This window comes from Nerophis ophidion, linkage group LG01 (assembly GCF_033978795.1).
Source record: "Nerophis ophidion isolate RoL-2023_Sa linkage group LG01, RoL_Noph_v1.0, whole genome shotgun sequence".
Taxonomy (NCBI): Eukaryota; Metazoa; Chordata; class Actinopteri; order Syngnathiformes; family Syngnathidae; genus Nerophis; species Nerophis ophidion.
Window position 1 is genome coordinate 4,439,014 of NC_084611.1, and position 24,928 is coordinate 4,463,941.

General features: G+C 41.8%; 1 protein-coding gene across 6 annotated transcripts in view; it reads left to right on the forward strand.

The window, feature by feature from the left end:
• The window catches only part of LOC133549243 (zinc finger protein 449-like), a 26,470-nt gene extending 3,319 nt beyond the window's left edge, over positions 1–23,151 (forward strand). The window contains exons 2-3 of one of the 6 annotated variants that reach the window (XR_009806058.1): positions 15,186–16,848; positions 22,131–22,258. Coding sequence is in view for 5 of the 6 variants with exons in the window: in XM_061894466.1 (XP_061750450.1) it covers positions 15,186–15,632; positions 22,131–22,837 (1,154 nt within the window). In the remaining variant the exon portion in view is untranslated. Of the gene's footprint in view, positions 1–15,185; positions 16,849–22,130 lie in introns of all 6 variants that reach the window. The other 5 variants (XM_061894466.1, XM_061894486.1, XM_061894495.1 and 2 more) reach the window with 5 other exon arrangements.
• Positions 23,152–24,928: the final 1,777 nt, after the last annotated feature.

Below are 24,928 nucleotides of genomic sequence, written 5' to 3' on the forward strand. Positions count from 1 at the left end.
TGGGAGAGAGATCTGATCCAGGTCTACTGTACGTACAACACATTACATTAATCCAGGCGTGACAACACACATGCCCAGATAGCTCTGTCCAAGTCAGCCTGTGGAAGACACTGTTTTATTTTTGTAAGGAGTCTTAGCTGAAAGTGGCTAGATTTAATTACAGGGCTAATTTGTTTGTGCAGCTTAAAGGGGAACATTATCAGCAGACCTATGTAAGCGTCAATATATACCTTGATGGTGCAGAAAAAAGACCATCTATTTTTTTAACCGATTTCCGAACTCTAAATGGGTGAATTTTGGCGAATTAAACGCCTTTCTGTTTATCGCTCTGGAGGCGATGACGTCAGAATGTGACGTCGCCGAGGTAACACACCCACCATTTTCATTTTCAACACATTACAAACACCGGGTCTCAGCTCTGTAATTTTACATTTTTTTGACTATTTTTTGGAACCTTGGAGACATCATGCCTCGTCGGTGTGTTGTCGGAGGGTGTAACAACACTAACGGAGGGATTCAAGTTGCACCACTGGCCCCAAGATGCCAAAGTGTCTGCCGCCAGACCCCCATTGAATGTGCCAGAGTGTCTCCACATTTGACCGGCGATGCTAAAGCAGACATGGCACAGAGATGTATGGATAACCTGCAGATGCATTTGCAATGATAGTCAACGAAATCACAAAGGTGAGTTGTGTAATGTTGACTGCCAGCTAATTGATGCTAACATGCTATTTACCGGCGGTGATAAAGCAGACATGGCACAGAGATGTATGGATAACCTGCAGATGCATTTGCAACTATATTACGTTTCCTTCCACCCACATTTAATGCGAAACAAACACTTACCAATCGACGGATTTAAGTTGCTCCAGTGTCAAAAGATGCGAAAGTCCTGATCGTTTGGTCCGCACATTTTACCGGCGATGCTAACGCAGCTATTCGGCCATGCTATGGCTATGAATAGCGTCAATAGCTATTCGCTCAATAGCTTCTGTTTCTTCTTCAATACTTTCATACTCCAACCATCTGTTTCAATACATGCGTAATCTGTTGAATCGCTTAAGTCGCTGAAATCCGAGTTTGAATCCGGGCTAATGTCACTATATCTTGCTGTGGTATTCCCATTGTTTGTTTACATTGGCAGCACTGTGTGACGTCACAGGGAAATGGCCAGTGTCTTCGCAGAGAGCGAAAATAAGGCACTTTAAAGCTTTATTTAGGGATATTCCGAGACCGGTAAAATTTTGAAAAAAACTTCCAAAAATACAACAAGCCACTGGGAACTAACTGATTTTTATAGTTTTTAACCCTTTTGAAATTGTGATAATGTTCCCCTTTAAGCAAGCTGTCAAAAGTGACTCCAAGGCTCCTTGCTGACTCCTGGCAACATGAGGACTAATAGCACCCTCATGTCCTTGCAGCGGGTTAGTTTGACCGACTTCTGTTTTATTTTTGTTTAAATATAAACAATTGGCCCCCAACTATTCTTGTACATCATGCAAACAGGTCTGCAGAGTAGTCATGGCAACCCGGGTATTGCTTCTATATATATTTATTTGTTTATTTATTTACGGTTCAGGCCAAAAGTCTGGACACACCTCATTTCAATGTGTTTTCTTTATTTTCATGACTATCTACATAGCAGATAGTCACTAAAGGCATCAAAACTCTGACACCTGGGAAGTGAAAACTATTTCAGGTGACGACCTCTTGGGGCTCATCAAGAGAATGCCAAGAATGTGCAAAGCAGTTATCGGAGCAAAGGCTGGTTATTTCGAAGAAACTAGAATACAAAACATGTTTTCAGTCATTTCACCTTTTTTTGTTAAAGGGGAACATTATCACAATTTCAAAAGGGTTAAAAACAATAAAAATCTTTTCCCAGTGGCTTGTTGTATTTTTTGAATTTTTTTTTTTAATTTTACCGGTCTCGGAATATCCCTAAAAAAAGCTTTAAAGTGCCTTATTTTCGCTCTCTGCGAAGACACTGGCCATTTCCCTGTGACGTCACACAGTGCTGCCAATGTAAACAAACAATGGGAATACCACAGCAAGATATAGCGACATTAGCTCGGATTCAAACTCGGATTTCAGCGATTTAAGCGATTCAACAGATTACGCATGTATTGAAACAGATGGTTGGAGTATGAAAATATTGAAGAAGAAACTGCAGCTATTGAGCGAATAGCTATTGACGCTATTCATAGTCATAGCATGGCCGAATAGCTGCGTTAGCATCGCCGGTAAAATGTGCGGACCAAACGATCAGGACTTTCGCATCTTTTGACACTGGAGCAACTTAAATCCATCGATTGGTAAGTGTTTGTTTCGCATTAAATGTGGGTGGAAGGAAACGTAATATAGTTGCAAATGCATCTGCAGGTTATCCATACATCTCTGTGCCATGTCTGCTTTAGCACCGCCGGTAAATAGCATGTTAGCATCGATTAGCGTAGCATGTTAGCATCGATTAGCTGGCAGTCAACATCAACAAAACTCACCTTTGTGATTTCGTTGACTATCGTTGCAAATGCTTCTGCAGGTTATCCATACATCTCTGTGCCATGTCTGTCTTAGCATCGCCGGTCAAATGTGGAGACACTCTGGTACATTCAATGGGGGTCTGGCGGCAGACACTTTGGCATCTTGGGGCCAGTGGTGCAACTTGAATCCCTCCCTGTTAGTGTTGTTACACCCTCCGACAACACACCCACGAGGCATGATGTCTCCAAGGTTCCAAAAAATAGTCATAAAAACGGAAAATTACAGAGCTGAGACCCGGTGTTTGTAATGTGTTGAAAATGAAAATGGTGGGTGTGTTACCTCGGCGACGTCACATTCTGACGTCATCGCCTCCAGAGCGATAAACAGAAAGGCGTTTAATTCGCCAAAATTCACCCATTTAGAGTTCGGAAATCGGTTAAAAAAATAGATGGTCTTTTTTCTGCACCATCAAGGTATATATTGACGCTTACATAGGTCTGCTGATAATGTTCCCCTTTAAGTACATAACTCCACATGTGTTCATTCATAGTTTTGATGTGACAGTCTACAATGTAAATAGTCATGAAAATAAAGAAAATTCATTGAATGAGAATGTGTGTCCAAACTTTTGGCCTGTACTTTATAAATATACATATATATATATATATATGTATACCGTATTTCCTTGAATTGCCGCCAGGTATATAGTGTGCGCCTGCCTAGAATTACTGCCGGGTCAAACTCCTTTCGCAAAATAATTAGCGCATGCTTAGCATTACCGTCGGCTCAGGATTAACGCCGGGTCAAACTCCTTTCGCAAAATATTATTTTTATTAGTGCATGTCTAGAATTTCTGCCGGGTCAAACTCGTTTCGCCAAATAATTAGCATATGCCTAGAATTCTCGCCGGGTCAAACTCGTCACGTCACGAGTGACACTTCACCTGTCATCATTTTCAAAATGGAGGAGGCTGAATTCAATCATTTGAAATCGCATAAAAGGAAGAAGATTAAGAGCTATTCAGTAGGATTTAAGGTCCAAGCTATTGAATATGCTAAAAAGAACAGTAAGCAGCTATGTATTATTAATATACCGTAGCTGCGTGTGTCAAATATGAGTCATTAAATGACTCCCGCCTCCTGGTGGTAGAGGGCGCTAGTAATTCTTCTTGCGACTACTCGGCTGCAGAAGAAGTGACAACAAGCAGCAAGAGTGTTTATTTTTTCCTCTCGCTTGCACTTTTAACATGGAGGATTACATATCTAAAATAATACAGTTTTCTAAACTGGACTTTCAATCGAAGCAGGGGGTAATAAAGGAAGATTTCCATCGAGACAGAGACTTTTAAAACTGAAGAAAGAGAAGGAAGACTTCAATAAACAAGTTATCGATGCTTTTGATCAGAAGGAGCTGCGTATGGACTTCATTTATAAGTAAAGGTAAGACCATAATAACGTTTTTAAAAAATGTTTTATGAATGTGCTTTTCATGATGGTATCCTTACATCACACTCAAATTTTTAAGCGCAGGCCTAAATTTACCGCATGCCTTTGGTAAGTGCCGGAGTGAGAAGAGGTTTTAAATTAATTAGCGCCCCGGCGGAAATTCAAGGAAATACGGTATGCTGATACAGATAAAATATGGGCATATCATTATAAGATGTACAAAAATGGGGACATTTTTATGAGAAGTCTAAGTAAATATGCATGCAGTGTATTTATATGGAGCTTCATACCAGATAAAATGGGATAAATATGGATATATTTTAAACTATAGATAAATACAGCAACTTGAGGGTTCCAGGTTTGATTCCAGCTTCCGCCTTCCTAGTCACTGCCATTGTGTCCTTGGGAAAGGCACTTTTCTCTTGCTCCCACTGCCGCCCAGCTCAAATGTAGCCTAAATAATGGGTTTCTCTATGTAAATCACTTCCTGTCTTAAGAGGAAAAAAAGTGCTAGACCAATATAACTTACTCTGCTACATAAAATAGCAGTTGATACCAATTATTGTGTTCAGTAGGAGGAACTAAGGTTACACTATTAGCTGTGAAAATGGATGAATGTATCACACTTGTTTCAGAAAAATGAAAAAAAGTCTTATTCATAACTCAGTCACGTCCGGGATTCGAACCCTGTTCGCTTCGCCTTTCTCCTCCCCCCTTACCCCCTTATACAGACTATTGTCGTCCAGCTTTGGTGCAATGGATAACACGTCTATGATTCCTGGTTCAATCCTGGTAAGCTCGATATTCTTGGTTAATCCCACTGAAACATCATACAGTAGCATTTTAGTTTTGGATGTTCCTTGGCGGTTTCAAAAATGTAAAGTGTTGTCCCATGAAACTATATAAACTACAAATACATTTTTATTTTTTGTCATTATTGTCTGGTTCAAACACTGGTCACATCTATTAAACAGACAAAGAAGCAAGGATTTAAACAGAGACAGAATTCAATTTGGCTCAATTGAGGAGAAACGTCTGGGCTGTACTCTAGTAGTCTCCCCCACGTTCTGACGAAAGATTGTACACCTCTTTTATTTGGATTTTCCCTGATTACATGGCAACAGCTGTTTCTAAAGGAAGGGGGTCGTAAACAGCCTCTGGCTTTGGTCACAAAACAGATCAAAGAAAAGGTGCCTGGAGGGGTCTCAGGTCCTGCTTCCTCTCCGTTTTCTAGATCTCGGGTCAAGACAAAATCTTCCTGTGGATTAGAATATATAAAAAAAAATGACACCTTCATGTCGCTTCCCATCCTACACAGTGGAGTTTTACAAGCCTTTTGAGTGGTAAGATCAAAGACAGCTTTTGTGTGCTCGCCGGACACTCATTGAAACACAATGTTTTGTGATAACTTTGTTACAATTATTCTGACAATTGTTATTTTGAATAGACAACCGGAAGTTGTATTTGTTGTCAATCTAAACAAAGTGGGTGAGAAAAATGGTGAAATAAGTAATACAATTGTGGGCTCCTTTGCATCTTAACCTTTGTTCTTTACACCGTAATAGAGTAAAACTATCTTTGACCGAGCTCAGTCTTCTCTTGCTAGAGTAGAGTATAAATTGTTGGGGTTTTGGCTATAGCCTTTAGACTCGATGCCACCAATCTCAGTTTGTGAGCATGAAATGATGAAGCCTGCTTTGATGAGAGGTAAAATGTTTCCTCGGACAAACTGAACAATCCAGTTGCGAACCATTGTGTGCCCTGAGAATACGACGACCTGGATAGGATGAGAATACCCAGTGACAATTAGTTGGATGAGACCGTAATTCCTTCAGAGCATCAGGTTTTAGCTCACTGAAAGAGGTTCTATTTGTTCATGTTGTTTAACCCAAATCTGAGTCAGAATCAGACATACTTTATTAATCCCCGAGGGGAAATTATAATTTTCACACTATCCCATTCAAGGTCAGACAAACATTACAGGGAGACAGAACAGGATCGCTGACAGGTCTGCCAACTTGCGGCGCCCCTTACAAAAAAGGTGAGATAAAACAAGTGGGGGCAGTGGGAGGAAAACATGGGTCTAAGCCTGGGCCACTGGAGAGGGGGTCCAGACTGAGGCCAAGGGGAAAAAAAAAACTCATAGCCGTAGCACACATCCCTCTTACTTGTGTGTAAGAGGGAAGCATCAAACATCAAAGACAAAGGTAAAGACATTAAAAGAGCAGAGCTGATGCAACCAGCCACTTCCACACACAGCTATGAATAAAAAGTAAAAGAAACGGTGTTCAACGCCATCGTCTGCCGGGGTGGGGGGAGCATGGCCATAGACAGGAGCAGACCCAACAAAGCAACCAAGAGAGCCGATTCCACTCTCGGCCGCCAAACAACTCTCGGCCAGTGTCCGAGAGTCCAAATGTAACTTAAGCAGATCATTTACCATTAAACCTCAGGAGAGCAAACCGTTTACCAATCAAGGTGGTTAGCTACAGTCGTGATCGTAATAATTTTAAATATTTATTTTATTTTATTAAAGAATTGGTGTTGATGCATGATTAAAGGGGAACATTATCACCAAACCTATGTAAGCGTCAATATATACCTTGATGGTGCAGAAAAAAGACCATCTATTTTTTTAACCGATTTCCGAACCCTAAATGGGTGAATTTTGGCAAATTAAACGCCTTTCTGTTCATCGGTCTTTTAGCGATGACGTCAGAACGTGACGTCGCCGAAGTAACACACCCGCCATATTCATTTTCACATTACAAACACCGGGTCTGAGCTCTGTTATTTTCCGTTTTTTCGACTATTTTTTGGAACCTTGGAGACATCATGCCTCGTCGGTGTGTTGTCGGAGGGTGTAACAACACTAACAGGGAGGGATTCAAGTTGCACCACTGGCAAGAAATCTGCCACCAGACCCCCATTGAATGTACCAGAGTGTCTCCACATTTGACCGGCGATGCTAAGACAGACGTGGCACAGAGATGTATGGATAACCTGCAGATGCATTTGCAACCATTAAGTCAACTAAATCACAAAGGTGAGTTTTGTTGATGTTGTTGACTTATGTGCTAATCAGACATATTTGGTCACGGCATGACTGCCAGCTAATCGATGCTAACATGCTACGCTAATCGATGCTAACATGCTATTAACACTAGCTGTATGTACATTTGAAACTAAATACTCACATTTAATGCGAAACAAACACTTACCAATCGGCGGATTTAAGTTGCTCCAGTGTCACAAGATGCAAAAGTCCTGATCGTTTGGTCCGCACATTTTACCGGCGATGCTAATAAGGTAGCCATGCTATGGGCCACTTCATTAGGTACACCCACGCTATGGCCGAATAGCGTCAATAGCTGTTCGCTCAATAGCTTCAATTTCTTCTTCAATTTCGTTTTCGCTATCTGACTCCATACTCCGACCATCCGTTTCAATACATGCGTAATCTGTTGAATCGCTGAAGTTGCTGAAATCCGAGTCTGAATCCGAGCTAATGTCGCTATATCTTGCTGTGGTAACCGCCATGTTGTTTGTATTGGCAGCACTGTGTGACGTCACAGGGAAATGGATAGTGGTTTCGAAGATAGCGAATATAAGGCACTTTAAAGCTTTATTTAGGGATATTCCGGTACCGGTAAAATTTTGAAAAAAAATACAACAAGCCACTGGAAACTGATTTTTTATTGTTTTCAACCCTTTTGAAATTGTGATAATGTTCCCCTTTAAATATGACTGGTATTTTGTGTTTTTTCGCTGTAAACTTATCTAATTGTAAAACAACATTATAAGCTCATCCAATCGATCAATACGTTGTTGTCTCTGTCAAAAACAACAGTTACACATAATATTTTGTCGAAGTATAGTTAACTTGTTCTTGAGAAAAAAATTGATTAGCCTCCAAGGAACTTTGGAAAGTTTCTAAAAAAAGTCAGTCCAATGTTTGCAATATTCAATAACATTCTTGATAGTAAACCATTTTTTCCAAGATAGGGCCTCATTTTGGTACATTTTCAAATGAAAACTGGATTTTCAAGATATCTTTATAAAAGATTTGGTGGAAACTGACATGGCCAAGGTAATCGGCCCCCTGGTGGGTTTGTGCTTGAAAAACACACCTGAGCATTCGATTTGTTTCGAAGCACATCAGCTCGGTTAGTAAACACTGAATCATACTCAAGTGACCCAAAATTCTGGTTAGTATCACTTGACCACTCGACCAAAAGAGACTTTGTCTAGAATCGCTCGTAAATCTTGTTGAGAATTGTTATCTTGTCAGAAAGTTGCCCAAAAGGTTAATAATTTCTTCTTATTCATACACTTTTTCATATGTTCTTGTAATCAGACCATATTTTAAGTACATTACATGGAATCTTTACCTATGTATAATATACCCAAAATATGGTCCGGTTACAAGAACATTTGAAAAAGTATCATGTTAAAAAGTAAGGAAATTAGTCTGGACCTGTCAGGACTGGGACTTGGGCGTGGATTGTTTTCCCGAGGTGCAAAGTGATTGGAGCGGGGACGGCATGAAGGTAAAGACATTTTTTTGTCAGTGTTTGTTGTTGACGAACCCCAAGTTGCAGAGACGGAGGCAGGCATCGAACAAGAAAACATGATTTAATAAAAATACCAAGACAAAACCAAACAAAGGGTACAAACAAAAAGCGCGCACGTGGGCGGATAACAAACAAAAGGCCTAGCGTGGAAGCTAACCGGTATCTAGCAGGAAACAGAAGTCGTACTTGTAAAATAAAAAAAACAAACTGGAAGCAGGAAACAAAAAACAGTAAGCTACAAACATCAACCGACTATAGCTTACCGCTACGCTGCAAAGACACGACAAGGTACGACACGACAGGAGCGATAACACATCACAAGAGCGACAAAAAGTGACATCGACAAATCAATAATCCAGCACTGACTGGAGGAACAAAGCAGGTAAAATAGGAGCTGGCTGATTGACATCAGGTGTGGCCAGGTGCCAATCAGCCACAACTGACACAAACTACAAAAAAAGGAAGCAAACTAAAGGCGCGCACAATGGCGGAGAACAAACGTGACTAATGAAAACAAAAACTAGCACAAAGGCAGAACTATGGACAAAAGGAAAAACTCGAAAACCATCCATCCATCCATTTTCTACTGCTTGTCCCTTACGGGGTCGCAGGGGGCGCTGGCGCCTATCTCAGCTACAAACGGGCAGAAGGCAGGGTACACCCTGGACAAGTCGCCACCTCATCGCAGGGCCAACACAGATAGACAGACAACATTCACACTCACATTCACACACTAGGGCCAATTTAGTGTTGCCAATCAACCTATCCCCAGGTGCATGTCTTTGGAAGTGGGAGGGGCCTATCCTAAGGTGCATGTCTTTGGAGGTGGGAGGAAGCCGGAGTACCCGGAGGGAACCCACGCATTCACGGGGAGAACATGCAAACTCCACACAGAAAGATCACGAGCCTGGATTTGAACCCAGGACTACAGGAACTTTGTATTGTGAGGCAGACGCACGAACCCCTCTTCCACCGTGAAGCCCAAAAAAAAAACTCGAAAACCGTGACATAAAAACCAAAAACGTACGTGTCATGGGCAGGAGGGAAATTATGGACAGTATGAGTGACAGGCATGGCATGGCATGAAGTAGAGGTAGCATGGCATGACGTGAGTAAGGGTAATCAATGGTGATACATGGTGATGTTGCCAGGACGAACAACAGAAACAGACTGGCTTAAATAGCGTTGACATGATCAGTGAAAACAGGTGTGCGAGTGCAAAACGCGAGACAGGTGCGTGACATGAGGACAGGTGAAAACCAATGGGTAGTCATGGTAACAAAACAAACAAGGAAGTGCAAAAACAGGAAGTGAGTGTCAAAAAAACAAAACATGATCACACAGACATGACAGGACCTAAGTTTAATTAAAGATAAGTGTTCATTTTAAGAGTAATAAATGCACTACCATTGTTTAGTCTCTCTAGTGCACTTTAGAAGATGATGCTGCCATTATTACAAATGTCTGCAGGTCCTTTTAATGGTTGAATACGTTTCAAAAATGATATGCTTCAGAGACTCTTACATTAGAACCTTCGATAGCTCAGTTGGTAGAACGGGAGACTGTAGTTGCCGATGCTGACATCCAAGGTCGCTGGTTCAAATCCTTTACCTTTATGTAATGTCATGTTTGTTTATATTGTTTTTCAAATCACCTGACATGTATAAAGTGTATATGTACATCATTTACTTACTTTTTAACGTAATTTTTTATAGACATGTCACAGGTTATATATCTTTTGTTATTGACTATATCGAATGTGGTGAATATTTAATAGACCATAATGGAAACAAGCCTTTTGGCTTTTTGTGCCATCCATTTGCCTTTTTGGAGCAAGACATGGATTCAATTCTTTAAGATGTTAGTGAGCTTCTCAATCAATGAATTCAATAACAAACTGAGAATAGTGTCTGACATCCTTAGATAGTCTGTTCAAAACCATTAAGTTTTGGGCCTCTATAAGATTTACTTTGGGGACGCCTTTAAGTATAAGACAGGTGGGTTTGTACCTTTTAAATCTTATTGAATTCAATCGCCATCCATCTATCTATTTTCCTCCGCTTATCCAAGGTCGGGTCGCGGGGGCAGCAGCCCAAGCAGGGAAGCCCAGACTTTCCTCTCCTCAGCCACTTCGTCCAGCTCTTCCTGGGGGATCCCGAGGCGTTCCCAGGCCAGCCAGGAGACATAGTCTTCCCAACGTGTCGTGGGTCTTCCCCGTGGCCTCCTACCGGTTGGATGTGCCCTAAACACCTCCCAAGAGAGGCGTTCGGGTGGCATCCAGACCAGATGCCTGAACCACTTCATCTGGCTCCTCTCCATGTGGAGGAGCAGCGGCTTTACTTTGAGTTCCTCCCGGATGGCAGAGCTTCACACCCTATCTCTAAGGGAGAGACCCGCCACCGGGCGGAGGAAACTCATTTGGGCCGCTTGTACCCGTGATCTTGTCTTTTCGGTCATAACCCAAAGCTCATGACCATAGGTGAAGATCAACTGGTAAATTGAGAGCTTTGCCTTCCAGCTCAGCTCCTTCTTCACCACAACGGATCGATACAGCGTCCACATTATTGAAGACGCCGCACCGATCCGCCTGTCGATCTCACCATCCACTCTTCCCTCACTCATGAACAAGACTCTGAGGTACTTGAACTCCTCCACTTGGGGCAGGGTCTCCTCCCCGACCCAGAAACGGCACTCCACCTTTTCCCAGGCGAGAACCATGGACTCGGACTTGGAGGTGCTGATTCTCATCCCAGTCGATTCACACTCTGCTGCGAACCGATCCAGTGAGAGCTGGAGATCCTGGCCAGATGAAGCCATCAGGACCACATCATCTGCAAGAATCAGAGACCTAATCCTGCAGCCACCAAACCGGATCCCCTCAAGGCCTTGACTGCGCCTAGAAATTCTGTCCATAAAAGTTATGAACAGAATGGGTGACAAAGGCGGAGTCCAACCCTCGCTGGAAACGTGTCCGACTTACTGTCGGCAATGCGGACCAAGTTCTGACACTGATCATACAGGGAGCGGACCGCCACAATAAGACAGTCCGATACCCCATACTCTCTGAGCACTCCCCACAGGACTTCCCGAGGGACACGGTCGAATGCCTTCTCCAAGTCCACAAAGCACATGTAGACTGGTTGGGCAAACCCCCATGCACCCTCAAGGACCTGCCCAGAGTATAGAGCTGGTCCACAGTTCCACAGCCAGGACGAAAACCACACTGTTCCTCCTGGATCCGAGGTTCGACTATCCGGCGTAGCCTCCTCTCCAGTACACCTGAATAGACCTTACCGGGAAGGCTTATTATGATTATTTTCTAAATGAAAATAGTTCCTTGTGGGCCACATAACATTTAGTGGTAGTTCTTTGGTCAAAATGTTTCATAGATGATGTTTTACACATCGTCTTCAAGCTGCTTTCTGAAAGTCACTTCAGGCCGCACAGTTTTGTGGGCGGTCTTATTTACGTGTCTCCACCTTCGACAGCGTCTTCTCCCCGCCATCTTTGTTGTAGCGGTGTAGCGTGCAAGGACGGGAGTGGAAGAAGTGTCAAATGATGGCGCTAACTGTTTTAATGACATTCAGACTTTATTTCTATGAATAACGGAGCAGCATCTCCTCATCCGTGACTCACTAGTTCAACAACTACGGAAATGTGTCCCGTGAAAAACCGTCCGACCGGAACTCTCTAATAGGTAAAGTTGAATAATGTCAACTCACTACACCGGCATGTTTTTAGCGCTTTCATTGCAGATAAAAGTTAGAACTTTACGCAACTTTATATTAGAAATGTCAACAGCGGTGTGTGAATCTCCCGTGACAAGAAGATAGAGAAAAAGAAGAAGCGGTGTCAGCACGGACAACAGTGGCGGACTTGTGCAAATTTTCAGGACTTATGCAGATCTCAAATACACACCAGCGGGTACCAGAAGGTAAGAAAAGTTGGTTTTGCATAATATTGTGAAACAAAATGCCAGATAATATGTCTGCTAATTATTGCCATTTTGTGGTCCTTCTACACACACCATAGTAACACTTTCATCTCTGACTACGGTAGCCGTAATGCGCCAACAATTCATCAAGCGCTGCGTCTTCAAAGTCGTACTAAAACATTTTTGACAGATTTTTGAGTGCCGCGTGTAATGTTCTTTATTTTCAATGGAACATTTAAAGTTTTGGTGTTGTTTACTGGCGTCACATTGCAGTCTGTTATGTGTGACTGGTCACTTATCCTTACACCATGTACCAAACAAAATTGCTTCAAGGTTGGTAAGCACAACCAGAATTATTCCGTACATTAGGCGCACTATCGATTTTTGAGAAAATTCAAGGATTTTAAGTGCGCCTTATAGTCCGAAAAATACGGTACTGTATTGTGTGAATCAGGGGTCACCAACATTTTTGAAACCATGAGCTACTTCTTGGGTACTGATTAATGCGAAGGGCTACCAGTTTGATACACACTTAAATAAATAGCCAGAAATAGCCAATTTGCTCAATTTACCTTTAACTCTGTTTTTATTAATAATTAATCATATTTATTTTTGTGGAAACACTGATCATCTTAATGATTTCTCGCAATAAATATATATAGAAACAGATAAATATTTTTATAAATATATTTTGACTCTTTAAAATTCAAAATTCAACTGAAAAAAAGAAGAAAAAAACTAGCTAATTCGAATCTTTTTGAAAAAATTAAAAAATGAATTTATGGAACATCATTAGTAATTTTTCCTGAATAAGATCATTTTGATGACCTGTTTTAAATAGGTTAAAATCCAGTCTGCAATTTGTTACAATTGATAACAAATTGGACCAAGCTATATTTCTAACAAACACAAATAATTTTGGGGAATTTTAGTCATAATAAGTTTGAAGAAATATTTCACAAATATTCTTCGTCGCAAAAACAAGCTAAAATGAAGAATTGAATTAAAATGTATTTATTATTCTTTACAATAAAAAAAATAAATGTACTTGAACATTGATTTAAATTGTCAGGAAAGAAGAGGAAGGAATTTAAAAGGTAAAAAGGTATATGTGTTTAAAGGGGAACATTATCACAATTTCAAAAGGGTTAAAAACAATAAAAATCAGTTCCCAGTGGCTTGTTGTATTTTTTGAAGTTTTTTTTCAAAATTTTACCGGTCTCGGAATATCCCTAAATAAAGTTTTAAAGTGCCTTATTTTTGCTATCTTCAAAACCACTATCCATTTCCCTGTGACGTCACACAGTGCTGCCAATGTAAACAAACAATGGGAATACCACAGCAAGATATAGTGACATTAGCTCGGATTCAAACTCGGATTTCAGCGATTTAAGCGATTCAACAGGTTACGCATGTATTGAAACAGATGGTTGGAGTATGAAAGTATTGAAGAAGAAACTGAAGCTATTGAGCGAATAGCTATTGAAGCTATTCATAGCCATAGCATGGCCGAATAGCTGCGTTAGCATCGCCGGTAAAACGGGCGGACCAAACGATCAGGACTTTCGCATCTTTTGACACTGGAGCAACTTAAATCCGTCGATTGGTAAGTGTTTGTTTCGCATTAAATGTGGGTGGAAGGAAACGTAATATAGTTGCAAATGCATCTACAGGTTATCCATACATCTCTGTGCCATGTCTGTCTTAGCATCGTCGGTCAAATGTGGAGACACTCTGGCACATTCAATGGGGGTCTGGCGGCAGACACTTTGGCATCTTGGGGCCAGTGGTGCAACTTGAATCCCTCCCTGTTAGTGTTGTTACACCCTCCGACAACACACCGACGAGGCATGATGTCTCCAAGGTTCCAAAAAATAGTCGAAAAAACGGAAAATAACAGAGCTCAGACCCGGTGTTTGTAATGTGTTGAAAATGAAAATGGCGGCTGTGCTATCTCGGTGACGTCACATTCTGACGTCATCGCCTCCAGCGCGATAAACAGAAAGACGTTTAATTCGTCCAAATTCACCCATTTAGAGTTAGGAAATCGGTTAAAAAAATAGATGGTCTTTTTTCTGCACCATCAAGGTATATATTGACGCTTACATAGGTCTGCTGATAATGTTCCCCTTTAAAAATCCCAAAATAATTTTGAAGGTTGTATTTTTTCTCTAAAATTGTCTTTCTGAAAGTTATAAGAAGCAAAGTAAAAAAAAAAAAAATAATTTATTTAAGTGAAGACCAAGTCTTTAAAATATTTTCTTGGATTTTCAAATTCTATTTGAGTTTTGTCTTTCATAGAATTAAAAAATGTCGAGCAAAGCGAGACCAGCTTGCTAGTAAATAAATACAATTTAAAAAATAAAGGCAGCTCACTGCTTAAGTGCTGCTATTTGAGCTATTTTTAAAACAGGCCAGCGGGCGACTCATCTGGTCCTTACGGGCGACTTGGTGCCCGCGGGCACCGCGTTGGTGACCCCTAGTGTAAATCATGGCAGGAAACAAAAAACAATTCACTGGGCAGCTGTGGCTGGATCACTGCTGTTGTGTCCTTTGGCGAGACACTTTACCCACCTTGCTGCCTTGAAGGTGTTTAAATTGATGTTTGGTGAGGGGCGGCGAGGCCATTTGGAGAAAATTATCCATGAGCTGTGCCTATAAATCGTCTTATATTTAAGTAGAACTATTATGGCCTCAAACAAAACCACAGTATTAAAATAGACCACAAATAATTGTGTTTGTGTTCAGCAGATGTGCAGCAGCTGATTGGTCATCAAGACGACTATCCCCCTCAGCTGCAAGGATGGATCACCACTCCGGAGCAGGAGGATCCACAGCCCCCTCGCATAAAAGCGGAGGAGGACGAACTCGGGATCACTCAGGAAGGCGAGTGTCCGCTCGGGTCGAATGGGGCTGATCTCGCAAGTTTGCCACTGACTGGTGTCTCTGTGAAGACTGAAGATTATGAAGAGAAACCACCCGAGTCGTCACGGCGTTATCACAGTCAAAGTGAGGAGAACAGAGGGGCGGAGCCTCCATGCAGCAGCTTACTACAACACAGGACAGCAGAAATGGACGGAGACCACTTTGGAGCTCCACTGTCAGATAGTGACGATCAAGGCAGGGTTGAAGTACCTTTGAGCAGCGATACAGACTGTGAAGATTATGTGGGGACTCACGCGGACAACGAATACCGTAAATGCTCTAAAAGGAAAACAGTTGGCGCCGAATGTTTGACCTGCTCAGTTTGTCTCAGAAGTTTTTTCTATAAGAAAGATTTCGCTCGACACATGAGAACGCACACCGGGGAAAAGCCCTTTGCTTGTTCGGTTTGCGGTCAAAGATTCGCTCAAAATCCACACTTGATATCACACATGGCAACGCACACAAGAGAAAAACCCTTTGTTTGTTCAGTTTGTGGTAAGAGATTTACTCTCAAATCCAATTTGGCGGTTCACAGCAGAACGCACACAGGAGAAAAACCCTTTGTTTGTCCAGTTTGCGGAAAGCGATTTACCCTTAAGTCCTATTTGACTGTACACAGCAGAACACACACGGGAGAAAAACCCTTTGTTTGTTCCGTTTGCGGTAAGACGTTCTCTCAAAAGCCACACCTGATAACGCATATGAGGACACACACAGGTGAAAAACCCTTCACTTGCTCAGTTTGTGGTCAGAGGTTCTCTCGGAAGTCGGCGATGGTGATACACATGAGAACACACGCACAGTATAAAACTGGTCAAGGACAGTCGGGTTCAGCCGCATGCAAGAAATAGATTAGATCAGGGGGTCACCAACCTTTTTGAAAGCAAGAGCTACTTCTTGGGTACTGATTAATGCGAAGGGCTACCAGTTTGATACACACTTAAATAAATTGCCAGAAATAGCCAATTTGCTCAAATTACCTTTAAAGGGGAACATTATCAGCAGACCTATGTAAGCGTCAATATATACCTTGATGGTGCAGAAAAAAGACCATCTATTTTTTTAACCGATTTCCGAACTCTAAATGGGTGAATTTTGGCGAATTAAACGCCTTTTTGTTTATCGCTCTGGAGGCGATGACGTCAGAATGTGACGTCGCCGAGGTAACACACCCACCATTTTCATTTTCAACACATTACAAACACCGGGTCTCAGCTCTGTTATTTTCCGTTTTTTTTGACAATTTTTTGGAACCTTGGAGACATCATGCCTCGTCGGTGTGTTGTCGGAGGGTGTAACAACACTAACAGGGAGGGATTCAAGTTGCACCACTGGCCCCAAGATGCCAAAGTGTCTGCCGCCAGACCCCCATTGAATGTGCCAGAGTGTCTCCACATTTGACCGGCGATGCTAAGACAGACATGGCACAGAGATGTATGGATAACCTGCAGATGCATTTGCAACGATAGTCAACGAAATCACAAAGGTGAGTTTTGTTGATGTTGACTGCCAGCTAATCAATGCTAACATGCTACGCTAATCGATGCTAACATGCTATTTACCGGCGGTGCTAAAGCAGACATGGCACAGAGATGTATGGATAACCTGCAGATGCATTTGCAACTATATTACGTTTCCTTCCACCCAAATTTAATGCGAAACAAACACTTACCAATCGACGGATTTAAGTTGCTCCAGTGTCAAAAGATGCGAAAGTCCTGATCGTTTGGTCCGCACATTTTACCGGCGATGCTAACGCAGCTATTCGGCCATGCTATGACTATGAATAGCGTCAACAGCTATTCGCTCAATAGCTTCAGTTTCTTCTTCAATATTTTCATACTCCAACCATCTGTTTCAATACATGCGTAATCTGTTGAATCGCTTAAGTCGCTGAAATCCGAGTTTGAATCCGAGCTAATGTCGCTATATCTTGCTGTGGTATTCCCATTGTTTGTTTACATTGGCAGCACTGTGTGACGTCACAGGGAAATGGCCAGTGTCTTCGCAGAGAGCGAAAATAAGGCACTTTAAAGCTTTATTTAGGGATATTCCGAGACCGGTGAAATTTTGAAAAAAATTTCAAAAAAATACAACAAGCCACTGGGAACTGATTTTTATTGTTTTTAACCCTTTTGAAATTGTGATAATGTTCCCCTTTAACTCTATGTTATTATTAATAATTAATGATATTTATCTTTGCGGAAACACTGATCGTCTTAATGATTTCTCACAATAAATATATATTTTTGATGACATGTTTTAAATAGGTTAAAATCAAATCTGCACTTTGTTAGAATATATAACAAATCGGACCAAGCTATAATTCTAACAAAGACAAATCATTATTTCTTCTAGATTTTCCAGAACAAAATTTTTTAAAGAAATTCAAAAGACATCGAAATAAGATTAAAATTTGATTCTTCAGATTTTCTAGATTTGCCAGAATATATTTTTTAAAATTTTAATCATTTCTTTGTCGAATAAACAGAAGCTAAAATGAAGAATTAAATTAAAATGTATTTATTATTCTTTGCAATAAAAAATAAAAAAATACTTGAACTTTGATTTAAATTGTCAGGAAAGAAGACAAAGGAATTTAAAAGGTAAAAAGGTATGTGTTTAAAAATCTTAAAATCATTTTTAAGGTTGTATTTTTTCTCTAAAATTGTCTTTCTGAAAGTTAGAAGAAGCAAAGTAAAAAAAAAGACCGAGTCTTTAGTGAAGTGAATTGTATTTATATAGCGCTTTTTCTCTAGTGACTCAAAGCGCTTTACATAGTGAAACCCAATATCTAAGTTACATTTAAACCAGTGTGGGTGGCACTGGGAGCAGGTGGGTAAAGTGTCTTGCCCAAGGACACAACGGCAGTGACTAGGATGGCAGAAGCGGGAATCGAACCTGCAATCCTCAAGTTGCTGGCACGGCCACTCTACCAACCGAGCTATACCGCCCCTTTAAAATATTTTCTTGGATTTTTAAATTCTATTTGAGTTTTGTCTCTCCTGGAATTCGAAATGTCGAGCAAAGCGAGACCAGCTTGCTAGTAAATAAATAAAATTAAAAAAAAGTAGAGGCAGCTCACTGGTAAGTGCTGCTATTCGAGCTATTTTTAGAACAGGCCAGCGGGCGACTCATCTGGTCCTTACGGGCGACCTGCTGCCCGCGAGCACCGCGTCGGTGACCCCTGGATTAGATGATGAAATTTGCAAACATTTTCAAGCAACTTTATATTACACAGGCTTGCTCAGCTTTCCGCTTCCGAAACAAGTCCATCCGTTCCAATGTCTACAATCTCTGAGAAAACTCAAGACACGCCCTTGCATGCATCTGTTTAGTTTTGTCCTGCTAAAGAAAACCTGACATTTTTTGTCTCATACCCTAAATGACTGTTGTGTGACGGGGGGAAGGAGTTGGGTTGATGTGTAGTAAATGTACAAGTTAATAAAGTACTGTAATTAATCTGATTATGAATTCTTTGCTGAGCCCATCATGATCTCAACGCTTTAGCTGCCGTAAAACCTCCTTTGAAGTTGAAAAAGGCGGAGGATGACAATGCTGAAAGACGATTCCGAGGCAAAAAGGCGAAGGGTGCAAAGTTGAACTAATGCTCATAGATTTAGTTTGGACCCTGTTTTTTTTTACAATAAAGCGAGGAGCGTACACTCATGAAAGACAGCTCAGTAAAAGAATACGGGGGGTCCACTATCACGTTGACTTCAGGGAGTTTAGGAACTAATCTAGTTTGAGCCGACACCTCACTTAAATTACACCATGAATAAAATGATGTGACTGTGTGCCCTGTTCAAGGATGATGCCGGTCAGGAGTTGTTGGACAAAAGCTTTATTTGATCAAGCGAGCCTTACAATAGTAGGTGCTAGAGATGCGCGGATAGGCAATTTTATCACATGCAACCACATCTCTAAAGTCGTCTTCCGCCCGCCATACACCCGAACCAACATTTTATCAAAACTGCGACCGCCCGCCACCAGCCCGTTGTTATATGACCGGGATCGGCAACCTTTACCACTCAAAGAGCTATTTTGATTTAACACTCTTACTACTGTGAAGCCACACCAAACAAGAATGACGAACACATTTCGGGAGAACATCCCCACAGTAACACAACATAAACGCAACACAACAAATACCCAGAATCCTTTGCATCCATGACTGTTCCAGACTATATTATACACCCCGCGCCCCAAACCCCGCCCACCTTACCGACGCACGGGAGGGGGTTGAATATACATATATACATATATGCCGAACACATCTTTGTCGAAGTCCAGGTGTCGACGTGTCCAGACTTGGTCAGATGCCGAACACATCTTTGTCGAAGTCCGGGCGTCGACATGTCCGGACTTGGTCAGATGCCGAAGACATCTTTGTCGAAGTCCAAGGGTCGACATGTCCGGACTTGGTCAGATGCCGAACACATTTTTGTCGAAGTCCAGGCGTCGACATGTCCGGACTTGGTCAGATGCCGAACACATCTTTGTTGAAGTCCAAGGGTCGACATGTCCGGACTTGGTCAGATGCTGAACACATTTTTGTCGAAGTCCAGGCGTCGACATGTCCGGACTTGTTCAGATGCCGAACACATCTTTGTCGAAGTCCAGGCGTCGACATGTCCGGACTTGGTCAGATGCCGAAGACATATTTGTCGAAGTCCGGGCATCGACATGTTTGGACTTGGTCAGATGCCAAACACATCTTTGTCGAAGTCTAAGAGTTGACATGTCCGGACTTGGTCAGATGCCGAACACATCTTTGTCGAAGTCCAGGCGTCGACATGTCCGGACTTGGTCAGATGCCGAACACATCTTTGTCGAAGTCCAGGCGTCGACATGTCCGGACTTGGTCAGATGCCGAACACATCTTTGTTGAAGTCCAGGTGTCGACGTGTCCGGACTTGGTCAGATGCCGAACACATCTTCGCATTGTCCCTTTGATCAGTTGATTCGGGTGACCTCAGCCCTGATCTCTACTCCGATTGATTGGGGGCTCTTTCTAAAATATATTAAAATGAAAATTTTAAATACATTTTTATGAGTGTGGATCAAAATAACATTAAACCTGAAATACAATGGTTTGCACTTATTTTTATTTTGAATAAACTGATTATTTTTCAGACTTCAACATCGAAACCTGAACTGTTTTTTTTTCCAAATACAATACCATTGGCCTGAATTTAGCACCATACAGAAATAAGACAAAAATATTGGTCGATTGTAAACGTTTTAACCTGTCTATTATGTTGAGGGTCAATTCGACCCATTTCAGTTTTTGTGTTTATCAAAGTACTGGTTATCCTTTCTTTTTCTTGCTGAATTTTGGTGACTTTTCCTCATCTAGGGTCATGAACTGGTGTGTAAAATCTGGACACTTTGTTGTGTAGTGGAATGTCTTGCAGAGTTTGTATACAAAGATGATGTTGCGGGTCATTTTGACCCAGACACTTTAATGTGGGTAAATAGCCAAAATAAACAAGTCTCTTTGATGTACTTTTTACTTTGATGTACAATTGTTTGTATTTTGATTGTCTCTGAGACCCAGAGCCAGGTGTGTGAAGAGAGGGAACTTTCTCACACTTGTCCTTGTCACTGTTCTCATGTCATCTCTCTGACAAACTCACCAAAAATGAGCTGACATCTGAGGAGACAAGGACAAGTGTGAGAAAGTTCCCTCTCTTCACACACCTGGCTCTGGGTCTCAGAGACAATCAAAATACAAACAATTGTACATCAAAGTAAAAAGTACATCAAGGAGACATGTTTATTTTTGGATCTGAAAAGCTATTTACCCACATTAAAGCGCCTGGGTCAAAATGACTCGCAACATCATCTTTTTATACACAAACATTCCACTACACAACAAAGTGTCCAGATTTACACACCATTTCATGACCATTGGTGAGGATAAGTCACCAGATTTCAGCAAGAAAAAGAAAGGATAACCAGTACTTTGATCAACACAACAACTGAAATGGTTCAAATTGACCCTCAACATAATACAATTGGAATAAAACATTTATTGTATGTCACTTTTCTAAATGTTTATACAACCTAAAATAAAATTGTTATTGGTTTAACGGCGTGGCGCAGTGGGGAGAGTGGCCGTGCGCAACCCGAGCGTCCCTGGTTCAATTCCCACCTAGTACCAACCTCGTCACGTCCGTTGTGTCCTGAGCAAGACACTTCACCCTTGCTCCTGATGGGTGCTGGTTGGCGCCTTGCATGGCAGCTCCCTCCATCAGTGTGTGAATGTGTGTGTGAATGTGTAAATGTGGAAGTAGTGTCAAAGCGCTTTGATTACCTTGAAGGTAGAAAAGCGCTATACAAGTACAACCCATTTATCATTTAACCTGTTTTCTTGACTGTTTTGAGTGCATTTACACAGTACGGGTCAAAATGACCCGCAACATAATCAATGTCATTTTTTCCAACATAATACAAGGGTCTAACTAAATCGGTTAGTTTTTTGACAATGAACTCAGAGAGTTTGTTTTCCACTTCCATTAAATGTCGACCTGGGAATTAGGTTTCATATCCGTGTAGTAACAAAATGAGTGAAAGAAACATGAATGAAACGCACCTACCTAGCCTCTGGAAGGTGTTCGGATTAATGTTTAGTGAGGGGCAAAGAGGCCATTCTGGGAAATTTGCTCCAGATCGTCTTATATTTGAGTGAAATAATTATAACCTCAAACTAATACAGCAATTGTTAAATGACAGACCACAATAAATCCTGTTTGTGTCCTCCAGATGTCCAGCGGCTGATTGGTCCACAAGAAGACTATCCCCCTCAGCCGCAAGACGGGTTCACCATTTCAAAGCAGGAGGAGCCACAGCCCCCTCACATTAAAGAAGAGGAGAATGAACTCTGGATCACTCGGAAAGGCGGATGTCCGCTCGGGTTGAAGGGGGCTGGTCTCACAAAATCCCCACCGACTGGTGTCCCTGTGAAGACTGAAGATGATGAAGAGAAACCACCTGAATTCTCACAGCGTCCTCACAGTCCAAATGAGGAGAACAGAGGGGCGGAGCCTCCATGCAGCAGTTTACTACACAGGACTACAGAAATGGAAGGAGACCAGTGTGGAGCTTCACTGTCAGATAGGGTTGAAGAACCTTTGAGCAGCGGTGCACACTGTGAAGACACCAGGACTCAAACTTACAACAAACATTCTAAAAGGAAGACCGTCGGCACCAAGTGGTTGACCTGCTCATTTTGCGTCAAAAGCTTTTTCAAGAAGATCGACTTCACCCGACACATGAGAACACACACCGGGGAAAAACCTTTCGCTTGTTCAGTTTGCGGGAGGCGATTCACCCTCAAGTCAAATTTGGCCGTGCACATGAGGACGCACACGGGGGAAAAACCTTTTGTTTGTTCCGTGTGTGGCAAGGCCTTTTCTCAAAAGCCCCATCTGAGAGGACACATGGGAACACACTTCAGGAAAAGCCTTTAGCCGCTCAGTCCGTCGGGAAAGGTTCTCTCGGAAGTCTACAAACGCGCGGGACAACACGCATGCGAGAAGAAGGTTGTCCGGGAGAGTTGTGCTCGGCCGCACGTGAGATTAAGACGAGATGATGAAATGTTCATCCTTTTTCAAGCTACTGTATATACCATGAATTGATGAAGGTGGACCCCGACTTAAACAAGTTGAAAAACTTATTGGGGTGTTACCATTTAGTGGTCAATTGTAGGGAATATGTACTGTACTGTGCAATCTACTAATAAATAAAAGTTTCAATCAATCAATCAATTAAACGGCGAACTTGCTCGGCTTTCTCTTTCTAAAACAAATCCATCCAATCCAACGTCTACAGTCTGTAAGAAAACTTACATGAGCGTTTGCTTCCACTGGCTTTGTTCTCATTTGTTTCTTTCGTCTCAAACCCTTAACAACTGTTGTAAGACATGGAGAACTTCAAAGGACTCCGGTTTATTAGTGATTAGCAGAGCCCAAAAAAAGTCTGCGGGCTGTAGAGCGTTTTTTATTGGGGCTCCAGTACTCTGGAATGCCCTCCCGGTAACAGTTCGAGATGCTACCTCAGTAGAAGCATTTAAGTCCCATCTTAAAACTCATTTGTATACTCTAGCCTTTAAATAGACCCTCATTTTAGACCAGTTGATCTGCCATTTCTTTTCTGCTCATCTCTCATTCATGTAGAGGGGGGGGTTTCGGTAGCTAGGATGAAGCGCTGGCTGTTCAAAGTCGGGACCCGGAGTGGACCGCTCGTCTGTGCATCGGTTGGAGACGGCTCCACTCGGGATGGTCTCCTGCTGGCCCCACTAGGGACTGGACTCTCACAATATTATGTTAGATCCACTATGGACTGGACTCCCACTATTATGTTAGATCCACTATGGACTGGACTCTCACACTATTATGTTAGGTCCACTATGGACTGGACTCTCAAACTATTATGTAAGATCCACTATGGACTGGACTCCCACTATTATGTTAGATCCACTATGGACTCGACTCTCACACTATTATGTTAGATCCACTAGGGACTGGACTCTCACTATTATGTTAGATCCACTGGGGACTGGACTCTCACACTATTATGTTAGTAGGTCCACTATGGACTGGACTCTCACGATTATGTTGGATCCCCTATGGACTGGACTCTCACTATTATGTTAGATCCACTATGGACTGGACTCTCACTATTATGTTAGATCCACTATGGACTGGACTCTCACCATTATGCTAGATCCACTATGGACTGGACTCCCACTATTATGTTAGATCCACTATGGACTGGACTCTCACACTATTATGTTAGGTCCACTATGAACTGGACTCTCACTATTATGTTAGATCCACTTTGGACTGGACTCACACACTATTATGTTAGATCCACTATGGACTGGACTCTCACTATTATGTTAGATCCACTATGGACTGGACTCTCACACTATTATGTTAGGTCCACTATGAACTGGACTCTCACTATTATGTTAGATCCACTATGGACTGGACTCTCACACTATTATGTTAGATCCACTATGGATTGGACTCACACACTATTATGTTAGATCCACTATGGACTGGACTCTCACTATTATGTTAGATCCACTATGAACTGGACTCTCACTATTATGCCAGATCCACTATGAACTGGACTCTCACTATTATGTTAGATCCCCTATGGACTGGACTCTCACTATTATGTTAGATCCACTATGGACTGGACTCTCACTATTATGTTAGATCCACTATGGACTGGACTCTTACACTATTATGTTAGATCCACTATGGACTGGACTCTCACACTATTATGTTAGATCCACTATGGACTGGACTCTCACACTATTATGTTAGATCCACTATGGACTGGACTCTCACTGTTATGTTAGATCCACTATGGACTGGACTCTCACACTATTATGTTAGATCCACTATGGACTGGACTCTCACTATTATGTTGGATCCACTATGGACTGGACTCTCACTATTATGTTAGATCCACTATGGACTGGACTCTCACTATTATGTTAGATCCACTATGGACTGGACTCTCACTATTATGTTGGATCCATTATGGAC